This window comes from Aspergillus pseudotamarii (assembly GCF_009193445.1).
Source record: "Aspergillus pseudotamarii strain CBS 117625 unplaced genomic scaffold BDV38scaffold_35, whole genome shotgun sequence".
NCBI classification, from domain to species: domain Eukaryota; kingdom Fungi; phylum Ascomycota; class Eurotiomycetes; order Eurotiales; family Aspergillaceae; genus Aspergillus; species Aspergillus pseudotamarii.
Genome location: NW_022475049.1, coordinates 27,104 through 48,536, shown reverse-complemented (window position 1 = coordinate 48,536; position 21,433 = coordinate 27,104). Strand labels below are relative to the sequence as shown.

General features: G+C 48.7%; 8 protein-coding genes across 8 annotated transcripts; 5 read left to right on the top strand and 3 right to left on the bottom strand.

The window, feature by feature from the left end:
- The first annotated feature begins 1,523 nt into the window (after nucleotides 1–1,523).
- BDV38DRAFT_113238 (C2H2-type zinc finger protein) lies at nucleotides 1,524–3,879 on the top strand. The gene is made up of 2 exons (XM_032050998.1): nucleotides 1,524–3,537; nucleotides 3,594–3,879. The coding sequence occupies exons 1-2, from the start codon at nucleotides 1,705–1,707 to the stop codon at nucleotides 3,750–3,752; spliced, it is 1,992 nt and encodes a 663-aa protein (XP_031912334.1). The 5' UTR covers nucleotides 1,524–1,704; the 3' UTR covers nucleotides 3,753–3,879.
- Nucleotides 3,880–4,904: 1,025 nt separating this feature from the next.
- Nucleotides 4,905–5,916, bottom strand: BDV38DRAFT_249730 (uncharacterized protein). The gene has a single exon (XM_032054881.1). It carries the CDS (start codon nucleotides 5,188–5,190, stop codon nucleotides 4,912–4,914), a length of 279 nt encoding a protein of 92 aa, XP_031912332.1. The 5' UTR covers nucleotides 5,191–5,916; the 3' UTR covers nucleotides 4,905–4,911.
- Nucleotides 5,218–5,787, top strand: BDV38DRAFT_284024 (uncharacterized protein; the record flags this gene model as incomplete). The annotated part of the gene is made up of 3 exons (XM_032060172.1): nucleotides 5,218–5,326; nucleotides 5,393–5,490; nucleotides 5,584–5,787. The coding sequence occupies 3 exons, from the start codon at nucleotides 5,218–5,220 to the stop codon at nucleotides 5,785–5,787; spliced, it is 411 nt and encodes a 136-aa protein (XP_031912333.1).
- A 439-nt stretch (nucleotides 5,917–6,355) lies between the features above and the next one.
- On the top strand, nucleotides 6,356–8,173 carry BDV38DRAFT_249728 (DNA replication factor Cdt1 C-terminal domain-containing protein). The gene has a single exon (XM_032054880.1). It carries the CDS (start codon nucleotides 6,562–6,564, stop codon nucleotides 7,990–7,992), a length of 1,431 nt encoding a protein of 476 aa, XP_031912331.1. The 5' UTR covers nucleotides 6,356–6,561; the 3' UTR covers nucleotides 7,993–8,173.
- Nucleotides 8,174–8,387: 214 nt separating this feature from the next.
- BDV38DRAFT_272114 (mismatch repair ATPase MSH2) lies at nucleotides 8,388–14,698 on the top strand (the record flags this gene model as incomplete). Its single annotated transcript, XM_032057431.1, has 11 exons — nucleotides 8,388–8,411; nucleotides 8,470–8,551; nucleotides 8,582–8,839; nucleotides 8,876–9,261; nucleotides 9,292–9,410; nucleotides 9,441–11,241; nucleotides 12,264–12,407; nucleotides 12,478–13,612; nucleotides 13,661–14,122; nucleotides 14,186–14,271; nucleotides 14,354–14,698. 11 exons carry the CDS (start codon nucleotides 8,388–8,390, stop codon nucleotides 14,696–14,698), a joined length of 4,842 nt encoding a protein of 1,613 aa, XP_031912330.1.
- A 112-nt stretch (nucleotides 14,699–14,810) lies between these two features.
- Nucleotides 14,811–15,894, bottom strand: BDV38DRAFT_249716 (uncharacterized protein). The gene is made up of 4 exons (XM_032054879.1): nucleotides 15,761–15,894; nucleotides 15,669–15,706; nucleotides 15,545–15,615; nucleotides 14,811–15,493 (listed from the first exon to the last, which is right to left on the bottom strand). Exons 1-4 carry the CDS (start codon nucleotides 15,799–15,801, stop codon nucleotides 15,401–15,403), a joined length of 243 nt encoding a protein of 80 aa, XP_031912329.1. The 5' UTR covers nucleotides 15,802–15,894; the 3' UTR covers nucleotides 14,811–15,400.
- A 176-nt stretch (nucleotides 15,895–16,070) lies between these two features.
- BDV38DRAFT_249713 (exosome nuclease subunit RRP6) lies at nucleotides 16,071–18,712 on the top strand. Its single transcript, XM_032054878.1, has one exon. It carries the CDS (start codon nucleotides 16,158–16,160, stop codon nucleotides 18,456–18,458), a length of 2,301 nt encoding a protein of 766 aa, XP_031912328.1. The 5' UTR covers nucleotides 16,071–16,157; the 3' UTR covers nucleotides 18,459–18,712.
- Nucleotides 18,713–19,054: 342 nt separating this feature from the next.
- Nucleotides 19,055–20,065, bottom strand: BDV38DRAFT_293939 (putative membrane protein; the record flags this gene model as incomplete). The annotated part of the gene is made up of 4 exons (XM_032062386.1): nucleotides 19,055–19,250; nucleotides 19,310–19,443; nucleotides 19,537–19,753; nucleotides 19,867–20,065. 4 exons carry the CDS (start codon nucleotides 20,063–20,065, stop codon nucleotides 19,189–19,191), a joined length of 612 nt encoding a protein of 203 aa, XP_031912327.1. The 3' UTR covers nucleotides 19,055–19,188.
- Between the last annotated feature and the right edge of the window lie 1,368 nt (nucleotides 20,066–21,433).

Below are 21,433 nucleotides of genomic sequence, written 5' to 3'. Positions count from 1 at the left end.
GTACCTGGAACTAAGTAAAGTTTACTTCACCTGTTACTCTGTAAGTATATTATATCACTGGTGAGTTCATTCTCCAGTCCCAGCCGAACTCTTCTTTCTATGGTTAGTACATCGTCCAAGTACTTCCTTCTCCCTAGTGATGATGTTGATGAAAGGTACTGACCATCATCAAGTTTTGGTATTGAGGTGGTAACGGCAATACCGTCAGGACTCCAAAAGTTGGCGCTGCTACCACGCTGCTACAAGACTTGACCTTACCCTTTCAAATCCACTTTGCATTCCCTTTGAACCATTCAAACGGGGCGATTGAAGTAGTAACGCCCATACTTACTAGTGCTAGCTCTGTAACTATAATTAATCCAGACTTATGGTTCATTCTCCCCCTCCTTCTTGCCCCTCGTTTCGCCGCCGACCGTTGTTTCCGATAAGCCTCTAGTTAAGACAAGTGTGAGTGAGTACCTACGGGGGGCACCTTTGAGTTGGCTCCATTTTTTTTATTTTTATTATTATTATTATTTTTTTTAATATTTTGTTTTTCTTCTTTTTTATTTTTTATTTTTTATTTTACACGCGCTTACACTTTTTTTTCCCCTTCCTTACACTTTAACTCCTCCGTCTCTCTCCTCATCCTTTCCCAATTCCCCTTCCTGTCTGTATCGTCGTCACCACTCAGCGAGTGGATTACCGCCATCTAACATAATCGATTTCTATTACTTCTACTGTCGCTCATCTCTCACCGCGCATCTTCTTCCTGTGTCGCTCTCTTCCTTTTCTTTCACCTTTCATCCCGTCTCAGATCGGTATTTCGTGGTCTTTCCATATCTTACCTCAATTATTATACTTCTTCTGTATCTATCTCCTGGCCCTGGTGCCTGTACATCCACCGCCTACACGTCATATTTCCTGAGTTATTCTACCGGGCCCTTTTCTTATTTTTTTTTTTTTGTTCCATTTGCCTCCCTTTCCCCGGGCCGATCAAAACCCTGCGAACCAGATCACTCTTGAGTTGAATTTTTTTTTTTTTTATCTTTAATTTATTTTAGTTCAAGTTTTGACTGGGGGATTGTCATACCCACAACCTGTACTCGGCGACTCGTCTGAAACTCTTCGAGTCGACCGAACTTCTCTCTCTTGAATACCGCTTCTCTCCTTCACTACCCTACATCCACTTCCCTCTTTCTCGTCATCTTTCCGGTCCAACGTTTAGCGTCTTCCTGACCAGGCACGTCTGCAAGAAATGTGTCCTCGATGTTAATGGTTGTGCTCTGCCACCTACCGCGTACAACCTACCTACCCTTGCTTCGCCATCATCGTTGGGCATTCGGCTAAAAACAATCATCATCAGCCTTTTGCTACATTCCACTTCCCTCTCCCTCCCTCTTCATCTCATCCCTGGGCCGGATTTGGAATAAGGAAAAATATCCATCCGTAAGTTTTCACACCAAGCAATAAAGAAGCCACCACCCCATCGGCTCAGCGCCCTTGCTCGTTCCTCTCGATATCGAGTGTACGGCCCACATGCTGACAGGAGTTGCGCAAATCGGTTCAGTAGTCAGCTCCGTGGGAACGACACCGCGTTTTCTCAACTCTCGGAAACCCCAACCATTTTAGCTGAAACATATCGTATTTAATGGGCCGAGGGTCACCTGAATAACCCCCTTGTCGATTAGTACATAGAAACCCTAATTCGGCGCCTGTGTCAATATGTCATCATTCTTACCTGTGAATAATATTTCGTCGCCGCAAGACCGTGTGATGGAAGAGGCGACGCCACCGACCACACCTCGAGCCCATCTAACTAACGCACCGGAGGCGCAAGACGCCGCGAAAATGGCGGATATGGAAAACGACGGCAGTACGCCCCGAAATGTAAACAACCCTGACCATACTTCTCAACCCGCAGGCTCGCAAGGGAGTGGGCTGTCAGTATCCGAGGAGGCATCGCACGGGGACTCGGAGGGTGATCGTGATGGGTCGGACCATGACTCGGACCACAAAGGTGATGCTCCCCCGTCAAAGAAGAAAAAAGGACAACGGTTCTACTGCACAGATTACCCGCCTTGTAATCTGAGCTTTACCCGAAGTGAGCATCTCGCTAGGCATATTCGGAAACATACTGGGGAACGTCCATTCCAATGTCATTGCTCGCGACGATTTTCCCGGCTTGATAACCTGCGGCAGCATGCTCAAACAGTCCATGTGAATGAGGAGATTCCGGGCGACTCGCTCGCAGCTACCGGAACCCGGTTTCAGCGTCAAATTCGAACTGATCGAGTGCGGCCGCAGGGTCGAGCCAGGGCTGGTACGGGTGGCAGTCAGGGGACTCATAGCAGAGGCCATAGCCGAAATCTGTCCACATCGAGTATCACGTCGACCGCGTCGACATTTAGTCAACCTCCGGAGCTTCGTCGCCGACCTCCGCCTTTGATTATGGCGAATGACGGACGAGCTCGTCTCGCTTTAGATACAATGGGCGATCCCCCTAGTACACCACCAGGTCAAATCCGTGGGGTACCGGGCCCAGCTGTGGCTGGCTCACCCTACGCACCCTCTCATATCTTTGCAGGAGGCAACGGCAGTCCTCATGTCGCCTCGCCGATGTCTGCGGCATCTCATGCCTCTGGCTTCTGGGATGGTAAAACCGCAGCGCGGCGCTTGTCCGTTCCGTCGGGAGCTAATCCTTTCGCATCGCAACCGGTCAATGCCTACCCCCCTGGATACGCAAACGTGGGCTCGACAGTTGCATATCACCCCCCGGGAGGGGTTTATGCAAGCCCAGTGAGCTCCAACTACTCGATATCCCGGGATGAGACATCACACAATGCAGCGGATGCCGATTTGCGGAGACGTACCTGGCATCCATCCACGTACTCGACCGTCGCACGACCTGCTACTAGCGGATACGGCAACTACCAGCCTACCGAGACATTGGCCCCATCTTATGGCGCCAATGTACAGGACGAACAACCACCGCGTCTGCCGGGAATTGAGAGCTTTGATAAGGTTGTCTCGAAGCGGCCTCTCACTCCACCGGTGCGCCGGCCAAGCCCGATGCACTTTGATAATGGCAATAAACCGCCACCTAACTATAACTTTGGGGGTGGATTCAACTATAACAAGCCGTCAGTTCGGCCACCTCCCCCGATTTCTGGTCCTGGGCATCGTCGGGGTCATGTCTCCTGGGACATGTCATTGCACACGAATTTGACTGGATTGCATATCCGGGATAAGCCCCTCCATAAAGACGCATCACACTGGGGCCAGCAGACTATTGCCGAACTTCATAATGTTGGCTCTCGCCCGTCTACATCCTACCATTCACAGCAACAATACCAGGATTACCGCGGACACCATTCTCGCGGTCCAAGTTACAGCAGCACCATTCATGCTACTCGAACATCCCCGGAGGATTCAAGCAGTAGTGAAGGAGTTCATACCCCATCAACGGCATCTCTTGAGTACCACCCTGCTATTGTGCATAACAACGGGTACATCGAACCGCATCATACCCCATTCTCATCCGATGCGTCTCAAACAGTACGCACCCGTTACCCGATGAATCGATAACGGCAAGGTCACTAATTGAACTATAGGCATCACAGTCCGATGGGTACCATAGCAAACCCAAACCCGGAACTAACTTCTTCAACAATAACCATCCCTCAAGCAGAGAGTCCGGTATGGGTAGGCTCGAGGCTCTAGTTGCTGTCGCAACCAGTGAGAATAAGGGATCTGCAAAGTTGTTTGCATGAAATATACCGTCCGGGATGATTACCAATGTGCTGGACATCGACCAATTTACATAGGTTCGCGGTGACCGAAGTGGTCCGGCGAAACTGGCAAAGGTTTCCACCTTTCCCGCTCGCTCGGCCTTTTTCTATTCTTTTGTGACGTTGAGCCGGTGTTGTATATCGCACGTCACCTGGCCTTCTCTTACTTTCCCTCTACGCTATCCTGGATATAGTTATGGCGTTTGAGATCCTCGATCTACCGACTTCCGGGGAGCTATTCACCGCCGCTTGACTGGGAATCGTTATGAAATGATGACTGATGAATATGATGCATAAGTGACTCGATTAACAGGGAGGGGTTTTGACTCGTGGCTACCAGTCTCTTTCGGGTGTCTTCATTTTCTTTCCCACTGTTTCTCTGTCTGTCTTTTTCCATCAAGGTCGCGCTGGTTTTTGCATATTCGCATGTTCGGGCGTTGTTTATGGGTTTGTCCATAGCGCATGAAGATACCCCTCGGCCTCAATCTCGAGTTCAGCTACGAGGTTCTGGATGGAGTTTTCTACTCTGGTCGTGGTGTGGCTTTAATTGTTCATTGGGATTGCCTTGTTTCTATCTATCTATATATATATGGACGTTTCCTTTGTGTGGCGGGGTTTGATGATCGTGTTTTACTACATTCGGGTCTCGATATGGTTATTATGCGTCCATGTACGTGATCAACTAGTTTGCAAATAAGTGGACAATAAATACGACGGTCAATTTGTCGGCCAAGGACTATCCAATCTGTATCATCGCCTGCTAGATGCGTAGTACTAATGTGTCAAGGCGACAAAGGGTGCCTGCAGAGGAACTTCAGAGATCCCAGCAATGGATGCTTCCAGCCTGCGCCCCGAAGCGGAACGGATGGCGATGATCCATGACGTTGAGCCCCACATTTACATCAAATCCTCGGTTCCTTGAAACACGCGCGCCATGGAGAAGGACATGACTATCAGGTGACGTCGATGAAAAGCGATGCAAAGCGATGCAACGCTTGAACAGAGTCTTCCTTCGGCCGGCGCTCAAGTGGTATTCGCCGATGAGAGATGGCTCTTGAGTATGTACATATACTATGTATGTACTCCGTATGTACGTACGAATTTAGTACATACATGTACATACGTATACCTAGAATTAGAACTAAGGACTAAAAGTAATTGGTAGATCCCAAAAACCGTAACTAACAGTAGTGGTAACCAACGGAAGTGTGTGTATGCTCAGTGAAAAACCATGTACATGTACATACGTATGTAGTCTGCGAAATATTATTAACACAAGGAAACCCAGGACGTAGACGTCATAACCCATGACATGGTCCTTCATCTTACCCCAGACTTTTAAAGCCCTTGTTTGCCTCGCCTTCTCACATTCAATCCAATAGAACTTCAATTTTAAAGCAACCTTGAATTTGAATATCATCACAGCAACTGCAATCCATCCATTACGATGTCGAACAGAACCGGACTCTACGCCGCTCTCGCTGCCGCTGGTGTTGGCGGTTACTATCTGTATCGGGCGGGTGGTGACCCAAAGGCCGCGAAGCAAGAGATTAAACGTACTCTCTTCCTTTCCTATTCCCGTCACTCTTTATCGTTGCGAGCACGAAGCTGACCTTTGGTAGATGATGCCGATGTAGCTCGCAACAAGGTCCCTGCGGACAAGGCCGAAAAAGCTGGTCAGAAAGTTGGTTCCGAAGCTGGTGCGCACATCGACGAGGCGGTATGTTCTTTATCTCCCTATCTTGAGTTGCTTTGATGTTCTATATATTTCCCTCTTTTCCTATTGTATAGATGAGAGCTAATGTGTGATCAGGTGTCCAATGCCCGCACCCAGGCGCAAGACGCCAGCAATCGTGCTTCAGGACTAGCCCACGAGAGTCTCGATAAGCTTAATGACGTGCGACAGGATGCGTCAGCAACGATCAAGGCTAACGTCGATAAATTTGATAAGACAGTGGAGCAGAAGACGAGTGAGGCGAAGGGATCTTTGTCGAGCTGGTGGAGTGGTAGCAAGTAATCTAGGGGGACTTTGTGTCTGAAAATTGAATAAAGCGCGTTATTGCGATGGTTTTAATTATGTTAATATCAGCTAGCTCATATCCTCTCGCATGAAGGCAATTAATGCTATTATTTTTCATTGACATTGTTATTATCCTTGAAATGGTTGATTCATGATAGTGGTAAATGGTTAGAAGTATAGACTTGGCACTCTGCATGGAACGAAAATATTGTATGTGTATTGTCCGGTTATCGGTGGCACCGACCAAGTCTGATAACTTGATAATCCCGATAAGATAGAGGATTCGACAGAGGGGCTTGCTCTACTGGTAGAAGCTAGTGGTGCTGAGGTATGTTGCATTCCTGTCATGCCGATTACCGTAGTGACAAAGTGCCATGCACATACGGAGTGAGTTATCCACTCGAGAACTTCTAGTAGTGCTGTGGTTTTCGGACTCCAACTTGAAACCCCTCCAAAATAGATTCATCTTATAAATACTTATGAAAATCCCTCGGGGGTTCGTGTCAATGACAGTGGAGTAGATCTGGAGTGGGTTGACCCAATATAACCGCATCCGGACACGACGCCAACACGCGCCAAACGCGACGCGCTCCACCAGGAAAAAAAACCTAATCGCCAGCTAAATAATATCAAGTGCCCACCCACTCCTTCCACGCGAACCATTTCCCAATTGCATTTGTATTTTACGCATCAAACCTTCCTAATTGTCTATATGTTCCTTCCATAATCTACATCTCATCTCATTTATCCTCAACAAGCAAGGCAGTCACGATGCCGCGCACTTCCACCCGACAAAACCCCCTTCCCCGAGGACAGACCGGCATCCAAAGTTTCGCAAGAACGACCAAGCCCGGTCTCAGATCAGCTGTAGATGGCAAGCAGGCCGTCGCCAGTCTTCCGGTCTCGCCTTCCAAGAAACGGAAACTGAACGAACTCGAGAACGTAGACTGCAGTAACCCGCGGACTCAAGAAAAGGGGGAACCCACGACCGAAGCGCTTACGCCCTCGAAATCTATCCATATCAAGGAGCTGTCGTTATCGACTCCCCGGAGTGGTCATTATGCATCTCCTACCCGTACTTCGCGGACTGCCGCCGCCGGTATTATTTCTGCGATCCCGACTTCTCCGTCAAAGCGTGCTAAGGGTAAGGCTACATCGCGGCCTAGTGCAACTGTTCTCCATGTGCGTCCCGCTTGTGTGAATGACTTGATTAAGTTGCATTCGTCTTTCCTTAAAGCCATCACATTTCACCATGCGCATCACGGTACAGATACTCCCGCGGACTTGAGGGAGTTTCTTCCTAGTGTTGAGCGGTTGTGGAAGAAACGGAAGGTCGTGGTGAAGGATCTGCAACGATTACTATGGATTTGGGAGCAAGACTCGGAGGCCACGGGGCTCAACTACCGAATTGCTAATTATGGATTGGGAAAAGTCTGTTTGGAACGTGTGCGTCGCGAACAGTGGGCAATCGACGATAATGAATTGCATGAACAGTTTGAGCAAATCGTCGACTTTCTCTGGGAGAAAGCTCTGGATGCTGTTGATGGTGATGAAAGCCAGGTGGATTTTATCGCAACGCTGGGCGTTTCGTCCATCCACGAGTCGCTTACACCATTCACGAACTTTCGGAAAGGCCAGCAGCGGTTGCAGGATTTGAAGGGCGGAGTCATCAAAATGAAAATGGAGAAGCTTAAGGCAGCGCCAGTGGAAGAGTCGCCTGGGAAAACACCCGAAGCGACGAATGCTCGTCGCACAGGACTTCTGGATCGGATCAGAAGCAAGGCACTCCGTCAGTCGAAATTACCGCCCCCTCCGTCAAAGGAGATGCTGCTTCGTCGTGCTGCTGTTGAACGCATTGAGGAAGTCGCTGGTGTGCTGGTTTTGCTGAGGCCAGCTGGTTATGTGGGTAGTGGGCCAACAGCTACTGTGGCTGCCCAGAGGAAGCCGTTCCGGCTAGAGATGATTGTACAGAACGTTCAGGACTCATCGAAGAATCCTATTTCAGAGAAAGAGGTGGAAATTTGCTTGGAAGTGCTGGCTCGGCCCGACATTGCTGGACAATGGGTCGATTTCGTCACCGTGAATCATATCAAATCGGTGGTTCTAAAATCTTCTGCTGATATCAACCTCAAGGATATCGGTGCGAAGGTGCGCGAACTGAAGTTCGACGAGAACGAGCCTGCTTCAATTCCAAAACCCTAATCAATACCTTTACTGTTTAATGTGTGTTTTGGATGTCTGGTGTTGCTGGGTTGGATACCCCATCTGTGGAGTTTGATACACATGACTTTATTGGCACCCTCATGTAGCATCTGTTAGCGTTGCATCTATCATATACCATTTTAGCTATTAGGAAATGCATATCAATCATGCTGAACATGAAGCACTTCATTTCATATGTGTAGGCGTTTTTTGGACGTGTCACATTGTAGAGTTACAACGGCTTTTATGATTGGCCAATATTCAATATATCGCGAACGCGACTGCACGTGACCGCGTTGCCACGGAGCGCGTCTCTGGAATGATCGAAATAGATCACCGCTGGCGCAGCTCATGGTCAGTCTTCCATTCATCTTTGTTGGAGACTAACTGACAAGATGTCTTCTCGTCCAGAACTTAAGGTAATTGAATAAAGCAACCCCTCTCTCGAACATTCAATAACAATTTGCCCTGTTCCAGGTTGACGACGAAGTCGGCTTCATTCGTTTTTACCGTTCCCTCGCAGCAGACAGCAACGATGAAACTATCCGCGTTTTCGACCGTGGTGACTGGTATTCTGCCCATGGTGCAGAGGCAGAGTTCATCGCTCGCACCGTATACAAGACTACCTCTATACTCCGCAACCTAGGTCGCAGCGACTCCGGAGGCCTTCCTTCCGTCACCATGAGCGTGACCGTCTTCCGCAATTTTCTCCGCGAAGCTCTCTTCCGACTCAACAAACGCATTGAAATCTGGGGCTCTGTCGGCACGGGCAAGGGCCATTGGAAGCTGGTAAAACAAGCTAGCCCAGGAAACCTCCAAGACGTGGAAGAAGAGCTGGGCAGTGTTGGTGGATTATCCATGGACTCGGCTCCGATTATCTTAGCGGTGAAGATCTCGGCCAAGGCCGCGGAGGCTAGGAGTGTGGGAGTATGCTTCGCGGATGCGAGTGTGCGGGAACTCGGTGTTAGCGAGTTTATGGATAACGATATCTATTCCAACTTTGAGTCGCTTATTATCCAGCTCGGGGTCAAGGAGTGCCTGGTGCAGATGGATGCTAACAAGAAAGACGTTGAGCTGGGGAAGATCCGGGCTATTGCTGACAGTTGCGGGATCGCTATCTCTGAGAGGCCGGTGGCTGATTTTGGTGTTAAGGATATTGAGCAGGATCTGACGAGGCTGTTGAGGGATGAGCGGTCAGCAGGTACGCTGCCGCAGACAGAGTTGAAGCTTGCTATGGGTTCGGCATCTGCGTTGATCAAGTACCTTGGGGTTATGTCTGATCCTACGAATTTCGGCCAGTACCAACTTTATCAGCATGATTTGTCTCAGTTTATGAAGTTGGATTCGTCGGCGTTGCGTGCTCTTAACCTTATGCCTGGTCCGCGGGACGGATCGAAGTCTATGAGTTTGTTTGGCTTGTTGAATCATTGCAAGACCCCTGTTGGTAGCCGCTTGCTTGCGCAGTGGCTGAAGCAGCCGTTGATGGATCTGGCGGAGATTGAGAAGAGACAGCAGCTTGTTGAGGCTTTTGTTGTCAACACGGAGCTGAGACAAACTATGCAGGAGGAGCACCTTCGCTCTATACCGGATCTGTACAGACTGGCGAAGCGGTTCCAGCGCAAAAAGGCAAACCTGGAAGATGTTGTGCGGGTGTATCAGGTTGCCATTCGTTTGCCTGGCTTTGTCAACTCTCTCGAGAATGTGATGGATGAAGAGTATCAGACGCCTCTGGAGACGGAGTATACTTCCAACCTCCGGAGCCACTCCGATAGCTTAGCGAAACTGGAGGAGATGGTTGAGACTACGGTTGATCTTGATGCGCTGGAGAACCACGAGTTCATCATCAAGCCTGAATTTGACGAGAGCCTGCGGATCATCAGGAAAAAGCTGGACAAGCTCCGTCATGATATGGGCGTCGAGCACCGTAGGGTAGCTCGGGACCTTGACCAAGATATGGAGAAGAAGTTGTTCCTCGAGAACCACAGGGTGCACGGATGGTGCTTCCGACTTACTCGCAACGAGTCGGGCTGTATCCGCAACAAGAGAGAGTACCAGGAATGCTCTACACAGAAGAACGGCGTCTATTTCACTACGTCGACTATGCAAACACTTCGCCGCGAGCATGATCAACTGTCCTCAAACTACAATAGAACTCAGACCGGCCTGGTGAATGAGGTCGTCAACGTCGCTGCGTCCTACTGCCCTGTCCTGGAGCGACTTGCTGGTGTCCTAGCACACCTCGATGTCATTGTCAGCTTCGCTCATGCTTCTGTTCATGCGCCGACCCCCTATGCTCGGCCCAAGATGCACCCACGAGGCACCGGAAATACAGTTCTCAAGGAAGCGCGGCACCCTTGTATGGAAATGCAGGATGACATCTCATTCATCACTAATGATGTGGCTTTGGTCCGAGACGAGTCCTCCTTCCTGATCATTACTGGACCCAACATGGGAGGTAAATCGACCTATATTCGCCAAATCGGTGTTATCGCTCTCATGGCTCAGACGGGTTGCTTTGTGCCTTGCACGGAAGCAGAATTGACCATCTTTGACTGCATCCTTGCGCGTGTCGGTGCCAGTGATTCGCAGTTAAAGGGAGTGTCCACTTTCATGGCTGAGATGCTTGAAACATCCAATATTCTCAAATCGGCAACGTCCGAGTCTCTTATCATCATCGACGAGCTTGGGCGCGGTACAAGCACATATGATGGATTCGGCCTAGCATGGGCCATCTCTGAACACATCGTCACAGAGATTCGCTGCTTCGGCCTTTTCGCTACTCATTTCCATGAACTGACGGCTCTCGCCGATCGATACCCCAAGTCTGTCAAGAACTTGCACGTAGTCGCCTTCATCGGCGATGGTACCGATGATGACAGTGAAGATAAGAAATCCAAGCGGAACCAGGTCACTCTCCTGTATCGTGTCGAGCCTGGCATTTGTGACCAGTCATTCGGTATCCATGTTGCCGAATTGGTCCGCTTCCCAGAAAAGGTGGTCAACATGGCCCGTCAGAAGGCAGAGGAACTTGAAGACTTTACTTCCTCAGAACAGCAAGGCCAGCAGTCATCCATGGCGATCGATGGGTACTCGCAGGAAGAAGTTGAGGAGGGCAGTGCCCTTCTCAAAGCGATGTTGTTGAAATGGAAGGCAGAGACTGAGTCCTCTGGTAAGGAGTTGACGGTGGAAGAGAAGCGACAGATCATGCGTGATCTCGTAAAAGCAGATGAAAAGCTGCAAGCAAACAAGGTCTTCCAGGGCATCAAGGCTTTATAGATTAGCATTTGCGTCTTTTTTCTTTCTCGGGGTCATAGCGGTTCGGCGTTTGGATGGGATCAATCTGTGTATGTGTGACCTATGGCTATGAGGATAAAATGTGTAGGGAATAATGTTATCCTGAAATTTCCAGTGATTATTTCTTTGTACATACTGCTTAAGGTAAAGTGAATGCATTCCATTTAACTACATTTATCTACATCGGTCACGTGGGACCGCGGAGGTCTAGACGCTCCACCGGGGATAGTATTCTTAATCTATAAGCGCATCGTTTCCAGTCCTCACCACAACCAGCCAGGGTTTAGCAGTTGTCCTAATATTTTGGCCTCGCAAGTTTCGTCGCCTTCCTTGAGCGATCGTCATTCCTTCAGTGCAGTCTCGGACCAGTGAATCTGCCACTCCCTTCTTGATCCTTGGTTTTGAGAGCTATGCGCGCAAACTAAGGTGATACCCGCCGAACCACCGTATTTCATGCACCCCTTTTCTATCCTCACACTCGGCATCTTCGTCGCGGGCTACATCACCGCAAGGTGGGACCTCGTTACTCGTTTATATGAACTGGCTATATTTGCTTGGGATCACGGCGTTGTGGTACGTGTTGTTTGCCAGCCCCTCTCTATCTTTTACCCACCGCGGGATACTTGTTCGGCTCCGTCGTACGCGCGGCCCGGGCCTGACTTCCATCACACGGCATTGATGTTGCATGGACTGATACTCATATCCGAAACAGACACGAACAGCGAAGGGATTTGTGCTTCTGTCCATTTTTTACTTTCTACTTGTCCTCCCTATCAGCTACCTGGCTGCGAAAGAAGGCGAATTGGTATGCGACACACACCAATTGAATCAAGCCCGCGATCCAACGGAGCGAGAAACCTGCCTGCGAATAAAAACGAAGCTAATATGTCTAATATCAGCACCCCCGATACGTCAACCTGGGCGTATCTGCCCGAGAACAGTTACGCCGCCGCGGCTCCTTTTAATCACACCTAAAGGATGACAACATGCTCATGAGCGATGGATTGCTGCGGGTATTTTGGCCATACGACCTCCCTCGGTCGTCGTCACAGGGCGTAATTGTTGGGTGGAAGAATTCGGAGCTCGACTTGTTCGTGCTGACGGTCTTGGAAGATGTGGAGGTGAGCTGAGGCATTGGTTGGCTTTCATACGGTCTGCTGGTGGGATACTGACAGGCCTTGCGTTTACTAGCCTCGGAATGTCGACAATGCCCTGCGTGCCGGAATCCTTTTTCGCAACAGCCCCCATCCGATTGTGAGGATATTTACGCTCTGTGGCAGATCTGCTATGCATGTGCTGGGGACGACCAATCCACGAGAGCCACCGACAGCGTTTAACCCGTCGCACCTCTATGTGAATACGCATCCATCGTATAAGATTCCTCGGATATATTGTCCGCCGGAGACGAGTGTGTCTATTCAGGTTATCATGTTTCATCGACCCCATCCTACCCGAATGGAGTATATGTCGCTAGAGCCGATTTCCCTTGCTCTTGGCGACAAGGTTATTACTGCGGACAAATCCGATTCGGTATCCGACAAGATCGATACAGAGGAGGAACGGAATAAGGCTCAGTCTCAGAAGTTGGTTGAAAAACTTAAGCTTCATACGGTCGTTAAGCATGTCCCGTCGCACAAAGAGCAGGCACTACCCCTCATAATCAACCAAGTGAATTGCGCCTACGAGATGGGAAAGCTCATGGAAAAGAATAGTCACTTGATTGGGATTCGTGTCAAGAGGAGTATGAGCGTTGGTGAGCGAGTTGTCGAATCTGCAACGACCCTGTGGGATCTTTTTGTCCTTGGTGTTTCCTATGTGTTCTGGCAATGGGTTTGGCCTGTCATCACTCGGGTCTTCGTCATCGGTCTTGTGTTCCATCGGACAATTGCGGAGATCGTTCTCCAGGTTCTAGAGTGGCGCGCTCGGCCAGATGCAGCAGCTTTGAAGGATATATCAGCAACGGCCCAGCAAGTTGATATTCGGCTCCAACAGTTCTGCTATTGGCCCATTCAATACGTCAAGCTGCGACAGAGGAAGGATAATTGGGAGAGTGTGACTACCAGCCATCCTGACTATATCCGGTTCTACAACAGTCTATGGCTTGTTGCGAACGACGTGATTATCGGAATAGCGTTGGGTTCCTATATCATTGATAATGCGAATTGGGTGGCTTTGCAAATCAACTCTATTCTTACTGGCTGGACTGTGGAAGGATTACAACGTACCATCTCTTGGCTGATGGACTGGCCAGCAGGTTTGAAGTTGAATAACGAGCTCGCCGCTTTTCTGGGCGATCTGTTCCTGTGGGTAATAGAGAATTGGGCTGGTAAGGCTTTCCCCCGTTTGTTTTCCTCCTTCAGCTAACCAAGAAAAGCTTTCATTGCAAACCTACAGCCTTACCTTCCTCACGTTATATATGTTGTTGGGTGTTCTAGCTTTGCGGGTGCCAGCATGCCCATTGCCCTCTTCTCAGATCTCGTGTCTATACTGACTGTGCACATTTACTCATTTTATATCGCCTCGGCACGCATCTTCAACTGGCAGCTGACTATCATCATATCCCTATTCCACCTGTTCCGTGGTAAGAAGCGGAATGTGCTGCGCAACCGTATAGATTCGTGCGATTACGATCTAGATCAACTCCTGATCGGGACAATCCTGTTCACGGTGCTCTTCTTTCTCCTTCCAACCATCATCGTTTTCTACCTGGCTTTTGCAACCGCTAGGATGTCAATCATCTCAGTGAAAGCGGCACTTGATACATGTCTGGCATTCTTGAACCACTTTCCACTCTTCGCCTTAATGTTGAGGGTCAAAGATTCTCGGCGACTGCCAGGTGCGTTCTTACACTCTCACGTGGCTGGTTATCAAGCAATACATAACTAACCCGAAATCGCAGGCGGCATTCACTTTGAGCTCCGCGAAGAGCACGGCAAGTCATCAAACTCCGACTCGGCTTCCAAAGTACCTTACATCCATCTCGAGGTATGCCGCTCCATACCTACTGTCACTCTATCTAGAACCATCCACACTCTTGGAAGTAATGCTTAAACTAACCGAAAACTAGTCAATACCCCTAACTCTTCGTGCCATGTTCGACCAATACTTCCAACTAGGTCATCGGCTCCGAGCACACTATCTTTCGCCGCGCGTGATCTTCTGCCTGGTAACAGGCCGCTTCGTGCCCCCAATCCACCGCCGCAATCTCTACAGTATGCAATATAGTATGCTTCCTGCTCGTCGGGCCGGAATGGCCGAGGTATGGTCCTTGTTGACCCAGCCTCGTAAAGCCAATAGTGGTAGTGGCGGTTCCTCTACTATGGTCGGGGGGATGGGTGCAACGGGGAATGGGTTGCTCAAGGTTCCGGGTGGGTTCGGTCAGGGTGATATGAGGAGACGAGGACATCGGTGATGTGACATTATCTGTTGTCTCTGATTGATGAGATTTGGAAATGAGTTTATGCGTGTTTATGCACATAGATATAATATAATCTAATTTCAGTACTATTCATTATGTGATCTGGTTTCAGGTTGAGTTTATTGTTCGATTCTCTGTATGGTTCAAGTAACAGATCGATTCTCATGAATCGCTCGCAAATTATCCCCAGGGTAGATCACCCTTATCACCCTGACATCCCATACCACGCTGAATACCCTACTTCCCGAATACAACGAGCCACATCAATCGTATCAAGCAAAACGTCGCTAAATGATGTATGGTCTGAGAAATGATCTAGTTTACATATGTATAAAAGTACATGAGAGGGGAGACCGTGTTAGTACAGAATGAGTTGAGGTGAGACTTTCTGAACGAGCCATCGTAGACATTGTCGTACACATGAAGCCTTAACAACTGGCGTGCAAAATATTGGCTTTTCTAAGAATCAGCGTGAAGTTGCAAGAGGTCCAGTCAATGAGCTTGACGACTTATTCCACGTTGAACTGCAAACCAACATTGCAATAGAACTTGCACCGCGAAAGGTTGGCTGCTCATGGCAGGTTAAATCATGATCTGGCCCTTGAAGATGAAAATATTTCAGGCCACTGGACCCATTTGCTTGCTTATTAGTCTGTATATGGAGCGGAGATGAGGTATCTATAGCGAAGCTAGATATCAACTCCTCCGATTGTGCTCGGCATCCATCTCGGAGTTACCCTTCCGAACATCTTCCAGCATGGAATCGATGCCTTTTTCTTTTAGCACTTTCTGCCCGAGAAGTTAGTGCACGTCATGAAGTACGGGCTGGTAATATGTTACATTTAAGCAAGTCTTGTATTTAGAGAATAGTTCTTCGCAGTCATTCGATGTTGTATTACCACGGAGGTATTCTGTTTTTGTAAGTATTGAGGAAATGCAGAAGTGTTTAACAGGAAAAACTCACTTTCACTGTACCATTTGAGAAAGCAGGTGTCATATCTCCTGGTCACAGTTAGCTGCCATAGTAGATTTAGGCGTGGCTTAGGTGGAAACTACTCTTTGATATCATTGCATTCGGGTGCTATAGAGGCAGACATGATGGATCTTAATAAGTAGAAGACTCCACAAGGATGTCAGAAGGCGCTTTTGCTTTTCCGTGTCTATGGCTGGAATAGTGAGGCGAATAGGATAAGTAATGATACGCCGGCAAGTAGATGAGGATGATCATCGCCGCTGTACCCTTCTAATCCGATTTAAGTAGGCGGTCAGCAGTCCGCCGGCTTCAGCATTTCTCCACCTCCGAATTTTTCCTTTTTTCTTTTTTTATATGAACTAAAAGTGATTATTGGTCAAACACGACTGCCAGGCGCAAACAATCTTGCCCTGTCTGTTTGTTCAGTACCATATCAGCTCTGTATTTATCATTAAACAGGATACTTGGAGCTAAATCACAATGGATTCCGCAGCAGACTTTCCGCCGTTCCAGCAGCAGCTAACGTCGTCGCTCGTGCAGATGACGCGCACTGTTGGCCAGCTCTCTGCTGAAGATCTCAGTTTTCACCGCACTTCAAGCGCGGAGCTTTCTGAGTCCATCGATGAACAAAGCGGCAGGATTCTTTCACTAACCTCTTCTCTCTTGAAAGCCGCCACAGTCGGTACCGATTTACCCGCGCCGACCCTGCAGGATGAAGACTCTATCGAAGACAATTGGCGCGGTGTGGTGGATGTTATTGATGCTCTTTTGGAAAGGGCGGATGCTTGCTTGGATGAATTTACCGGTGTGATTAAAAGACTGAGCCCATCGCAGCAAGAACAGGATGCACCCAAGGCTACAAAGAAGACTACTTCGAAGTTTCCCACCATCTACGATTACGGCCCGTCGAAGATCCCGAAGCCTCAGCTGCATTTTGAGCGTCAAGTCGATAACGCCGATGTCTCGCCTTTCAAGCCATTGCTCAGAACTAAACCGCATGCGGTAGTTCCGTTGGAGAAATCTGTTGAATCGTCGGACCCTGTGACAGGTTTTAGAAACCCGTATGAGCCCGAGATACGCGCCGCAAAGTATCCAGAGTCTACCTACACTGTGTCACCTCCCGTTCCTTACCAGCCTTGGGAGTCAACAGCCGCGACTTTCGTGGATACCTTGGAAGGAGTGAAGGATATGTTGAAAGAGCTTAAATCTGCGAAGGAGATCGCTATCGATCTAGAGCATCATGATGTGCATTCCTATCAAGGTCTTGTTTCTTTGATGCAGATCAGTACTCGCGATAAGGACTGGGTGGTCGACACGCTGAAACCGTGGAGAGAGGAGCTTCAGATGCTTAATGAGGTTTTTGCGGATCCTAGCATCCTCAAAGTGTTCCACGGTTCGTCCATGGATATCATTTGGCTTCAACGCGATCTAGGGCTCTACGTAGTTGGCATGTTTGATACATACCACGCTGCTTGCGCCCTGAATTACCCCAAGCGGAGTTTGAAGTTCCTCCTGCAAAAGCTTGTCAACTTCGAAGCCGACAAAAGGTACCAAATGGCCGACTGGCGAATTCGGCCGATTCCAGAGGGCATGTTTGACTACGCCAGATCCGATACCCACTACCTTCTTCACATTTTCGATCACTTACGCAACGAACTCATTCAGAACTCAACGCCCGAAAACAACCTCATCGACTACGTCTTGAAGAAATCAAAGGACGAAGCTCTGCAACGTTTCGAGCGTTCTCCTTATGATGCTGCCACAGGTCAAGGACCAGGTGGCTGGTACGACTACTTATCACGCAATCCCGCGGTCCTGAGCAAGGAGCAATTTGCTGTCTTTAAAGCAGTCCATCAATGGCGTGACGCAGTTGCGAGAGAGGAGGACGAAGGCGTGCAGTGTGTCTTCCCTAAGCACATCCTTTTCAAGGTTGCCCACGCTATGCCTCTGGACCTGGGGACATTGTTCCGGACACTGTCGCCAGTGACACCCATCGCTAAGGACAGGGCCGCGGACCTCCTGGAGGTCATCAAAAACGCAAAGATTGAAGGCGCTGACGGCCCTGAATGGCGTGATGTGTATGTGAAGCCGACAAAGACGGGGCGATCTGTTCCAGCGACGGAAACCGAACAGGGTCTTGTGACGCCACCTATGGGTGAGGAGAACTTGCCTACTGCTGCGCGCTGCGAGGTGTCCCAGTTCTGGGGTGCAGTGTTGGACTCTCGGGAACCCCGTACTCCCCCCGAGTACTCCGCCGTCGCCTCTGCAGAAGCCCTCCGACTGTCGCTCCCGCTGCCACCCATGCCTCGTACGGTATCTGAAGCTCGCGACAAGCTTGCTGGCTCGACTGCTACCAAGCCTGCGCCTCCCCAACCTACCCTAGCTCCTGTTGAAGCACCAGAGGAAAAGGAGGAGAACAAGATCTTCACAGTCAAGGGGCTTGGCGGCCCACGCAAACGGAAGAGTGAAGAAGCGCCGTCGCCAGAAGCCGATGAATCTAGTGATGTGATACACATCGGAGAGAAACCGTCCAAGAAACAACGCCGGAAGGAAAAGAAGAACAAAGCTGCGTCGCAGACTCCGCAGCCCGAGGAAAAGAAGGAAGAAGCTGAGCCCTTCAACTATGAGGCCGCTGCCTCCGTCCTGCACGCAAAGCCAGCCCAGACCGCCTCACTTCACAAGAAACGACCATTCAACCCATACGCGAAGGCGCTTGAAGCACCCAGTGGAGTGCGCAAGCAGAAGCGTGAGACCCCCGGAAAGTCATTCACTTTCAGGTGATTACGTTAAAAATAGATATCTTGGTCTGGTCTTATGTACGGGAGACTGGTTGCACTGGTATAAAATGGTTTGAGTACATAACGATACCCGATTAGTTGGAGAAATAACGAAATCGAAGGCATTCATTAGAGTGGGTTCTACTATAAAATCATTTACGTATTCCTCACACTCCCCATCCAGATCGAACTCTTTACATAGATTTAATAGAGCCTTTAAGAACATGGATCAACCCACGTGCAAAACGGGTATCTTCCAGATGAGAAACACTCATTATTAGTCTTCCAGACTGCAAAAATGCAACCTCAGATTCAGTATCGGCTTTGCTCAGCCAACGCCACCTGCGCAACATAGATGTTACTTTTTAAACCTCCCATCAACCACGCCCCTATCATAACGAGGTATCAGCCCTGAAATTACAAAGAGTACAGCTTATGCTAGTTCAAAATCATATCACTCGAAGTTTTCTCATCTCACACCACCAAGCTACATGTACATATAAACCAAGCCACTAGACTATATCCAACATCATACGAAGAGCAACACCGACAGAAACCCCTCTCTCAATCTATACATGCCTTTTCCCAGAGAATTTTGAACCAAGCCACAACCTGAAACAAAGATATACACATGTAATACAACAAACAAACAGAATAAGAACCAACCCCCTTTCCTTCATCGAAGACCGAATCTTACACAAAAAAATAAATAAAAATAAAAGAAAACCATCCACCTAAGGCCGAGCCAAGGTCTTGCGCCGCTGCTTAACCATGTACTTATACATCATAGGCGTTCCTAACATCAACACATTAGACAAGCCAACAACCAAGAAATACCAAGAATAAAAAACATACCAGGCACATAAAGCACAAGAAAGAAATAGAAGATGCCGGCCACGGCAAGACTAGACGTGGCATTTGCAGCATGATACATTAACCACCATTCACTGCTGATTCCGACAGGATAGAGGACGAAGAAGAGCGAATATCTATTATCCATTCATTTGTGTTAGTTGAACCCCAACCCGGAGGCAATGGCCCGGGGTCAGTTCGTTTAAGTATCGGATGTAAAAAGAACTCGCCTTAGCCATTTCAAAGCAGCAGGTACCGGTATCCCGGCCAGCATTACTACGAAGTAAGAATACCTAATGGTATCTGCTGCAGACCAGGCGAGTAGCATAGCTGGGTAGGCCCAGGAATGGGCGGTGATGGCTGGGAAGGCATAGTTAATGGCCCAGACCTGTACGCTGCGGCCGAATACTTGCGTGAAGGTTGTGAAGACGGGGCTTCGGGTGATTCCTGCCCCATTCCCCTCCGCACGGGGGGTTGTTAGTATAGATATACTTGGTATATGGGGTGTGTTGTTTTTTTTTTTTGGAAGATATGGTAGATGAGGTGGGATTAAGTCTTACCGGCAGCGGAGTGGAGAATCTCTGCGACTGCTAAGGTTTGCGTCCATCGGGTCCAGGGCTCTAGAGTTGTGTATGTCGATGAGGGGTCGGGGGTTATGAGGACGGTGAGGAGGATTCGGAGCCAGAGGATTGTGGATATGGCATTGTAGAAGAGTAGGTAGGCTCTTTTGGGGGAGAGGGGTTCTTGTTTAGGAGACATGATTATCTAGTTGTTTCTTGCGCTTCTATTGGGGTTGGGGGAGGAGCTTTTATTTTGAAGCTGGAGAAAATCTGGGGTTGAAGATAATTACTTAATTGGTCAATGCGTTGAACTAGATTGCTTGGTAGGCCACTGCTTTGTCAGCACTTTTTTAACGACGTTTCTTGTGGCTTATGATGGTTGTACGGGATATCTGCATGGTTACTTTTCTTTCTATAGTAGATTGGTTTTTGTTAGTTGTATACTGGGTGCTGATTGGGATAGTGGAATGTTGGCATACCCATAGTCATGCATTGTCTGGCACTTGATTAAATCCCCCTGTCAAGAATACATACAAATGGATCTATGAAGGTCGCGCCCCCTAAAAGGGGCAGATCCCCTAGAATTATGGGTACCCTAATCTCCCGGCTCTAAAGTGTCCAAATGACTGTCCCTTCCTATGGTCGAGCTCAGAGCTATCGATGTAGGGCTATTTCGTGGTATGGCCTCCTGTGGAGGCCTTAATATCATGGGAGCTTCTTTCAGTTGTTCTTTATGGTTATTGATCAATTCAGGGTTGAGCTTTTCTTTCTAGAAGACCTCAAGTAGTTTTTGTGTTCGACCAGTCCAGAACTCCGGTGAAGTCTATAAAGAAATCCTTACAAAGAAAACTATGTGCGAGCGTTGAACTAGCATTCTCCTTTATGTTTAAGTTGAACAGACCGGACCCGATCTGTGGGCAAACGGCGATCTTCACTATCGATAACGAAGGATATTAAGTCTAGAGCTCCCCAGTTAGAAATATACCGCGCATAGGAGCTATCGGGCGCGAGGCCCTGTCAGGTCGAATGTTGGTCAGTGTTGCCTAGAAGCTCTGCTCAACTCACTCGAAAACTCTAGACGCCCGACACAAAAATGTTGACGCGGCGCGCCTATACCGTATTTGTATCTAGGCATGGAGGATCAATTGAGTTCTGTGAAGGATGATGCCCAAGGGAAAGCGATAATGGGGACCAATATAGGTACGGTACACCATGAGTAGTAGGTTGAGGCCGCATAGGGCTTAGACGGTAGAAGTTGGCAATCTCGGTGACGCCGAAGCGGATCGTAACACGAAGTGTCTTTCCCTTGGAATAACGGAAAGTATACTATAAGAGTTCAACTATAGGGACACTTATTGATGCCTAACAACTCCTTCCTGACTCTAAATGACCTCGTTGGCAATCGAAAAGCTACCCGTCCCGTCAGAAGGCGATTAGTTACACCTCCCGTTTGCCCTTCAGGTTTCTACTCTTAAGAAAAAAATGTGCCCGTTACGTAGTATGAGTAGCGTAACCATAATCGAGACCGTTGACGAAGACTAGCTTATCAGTACTTAATCCCTGATGC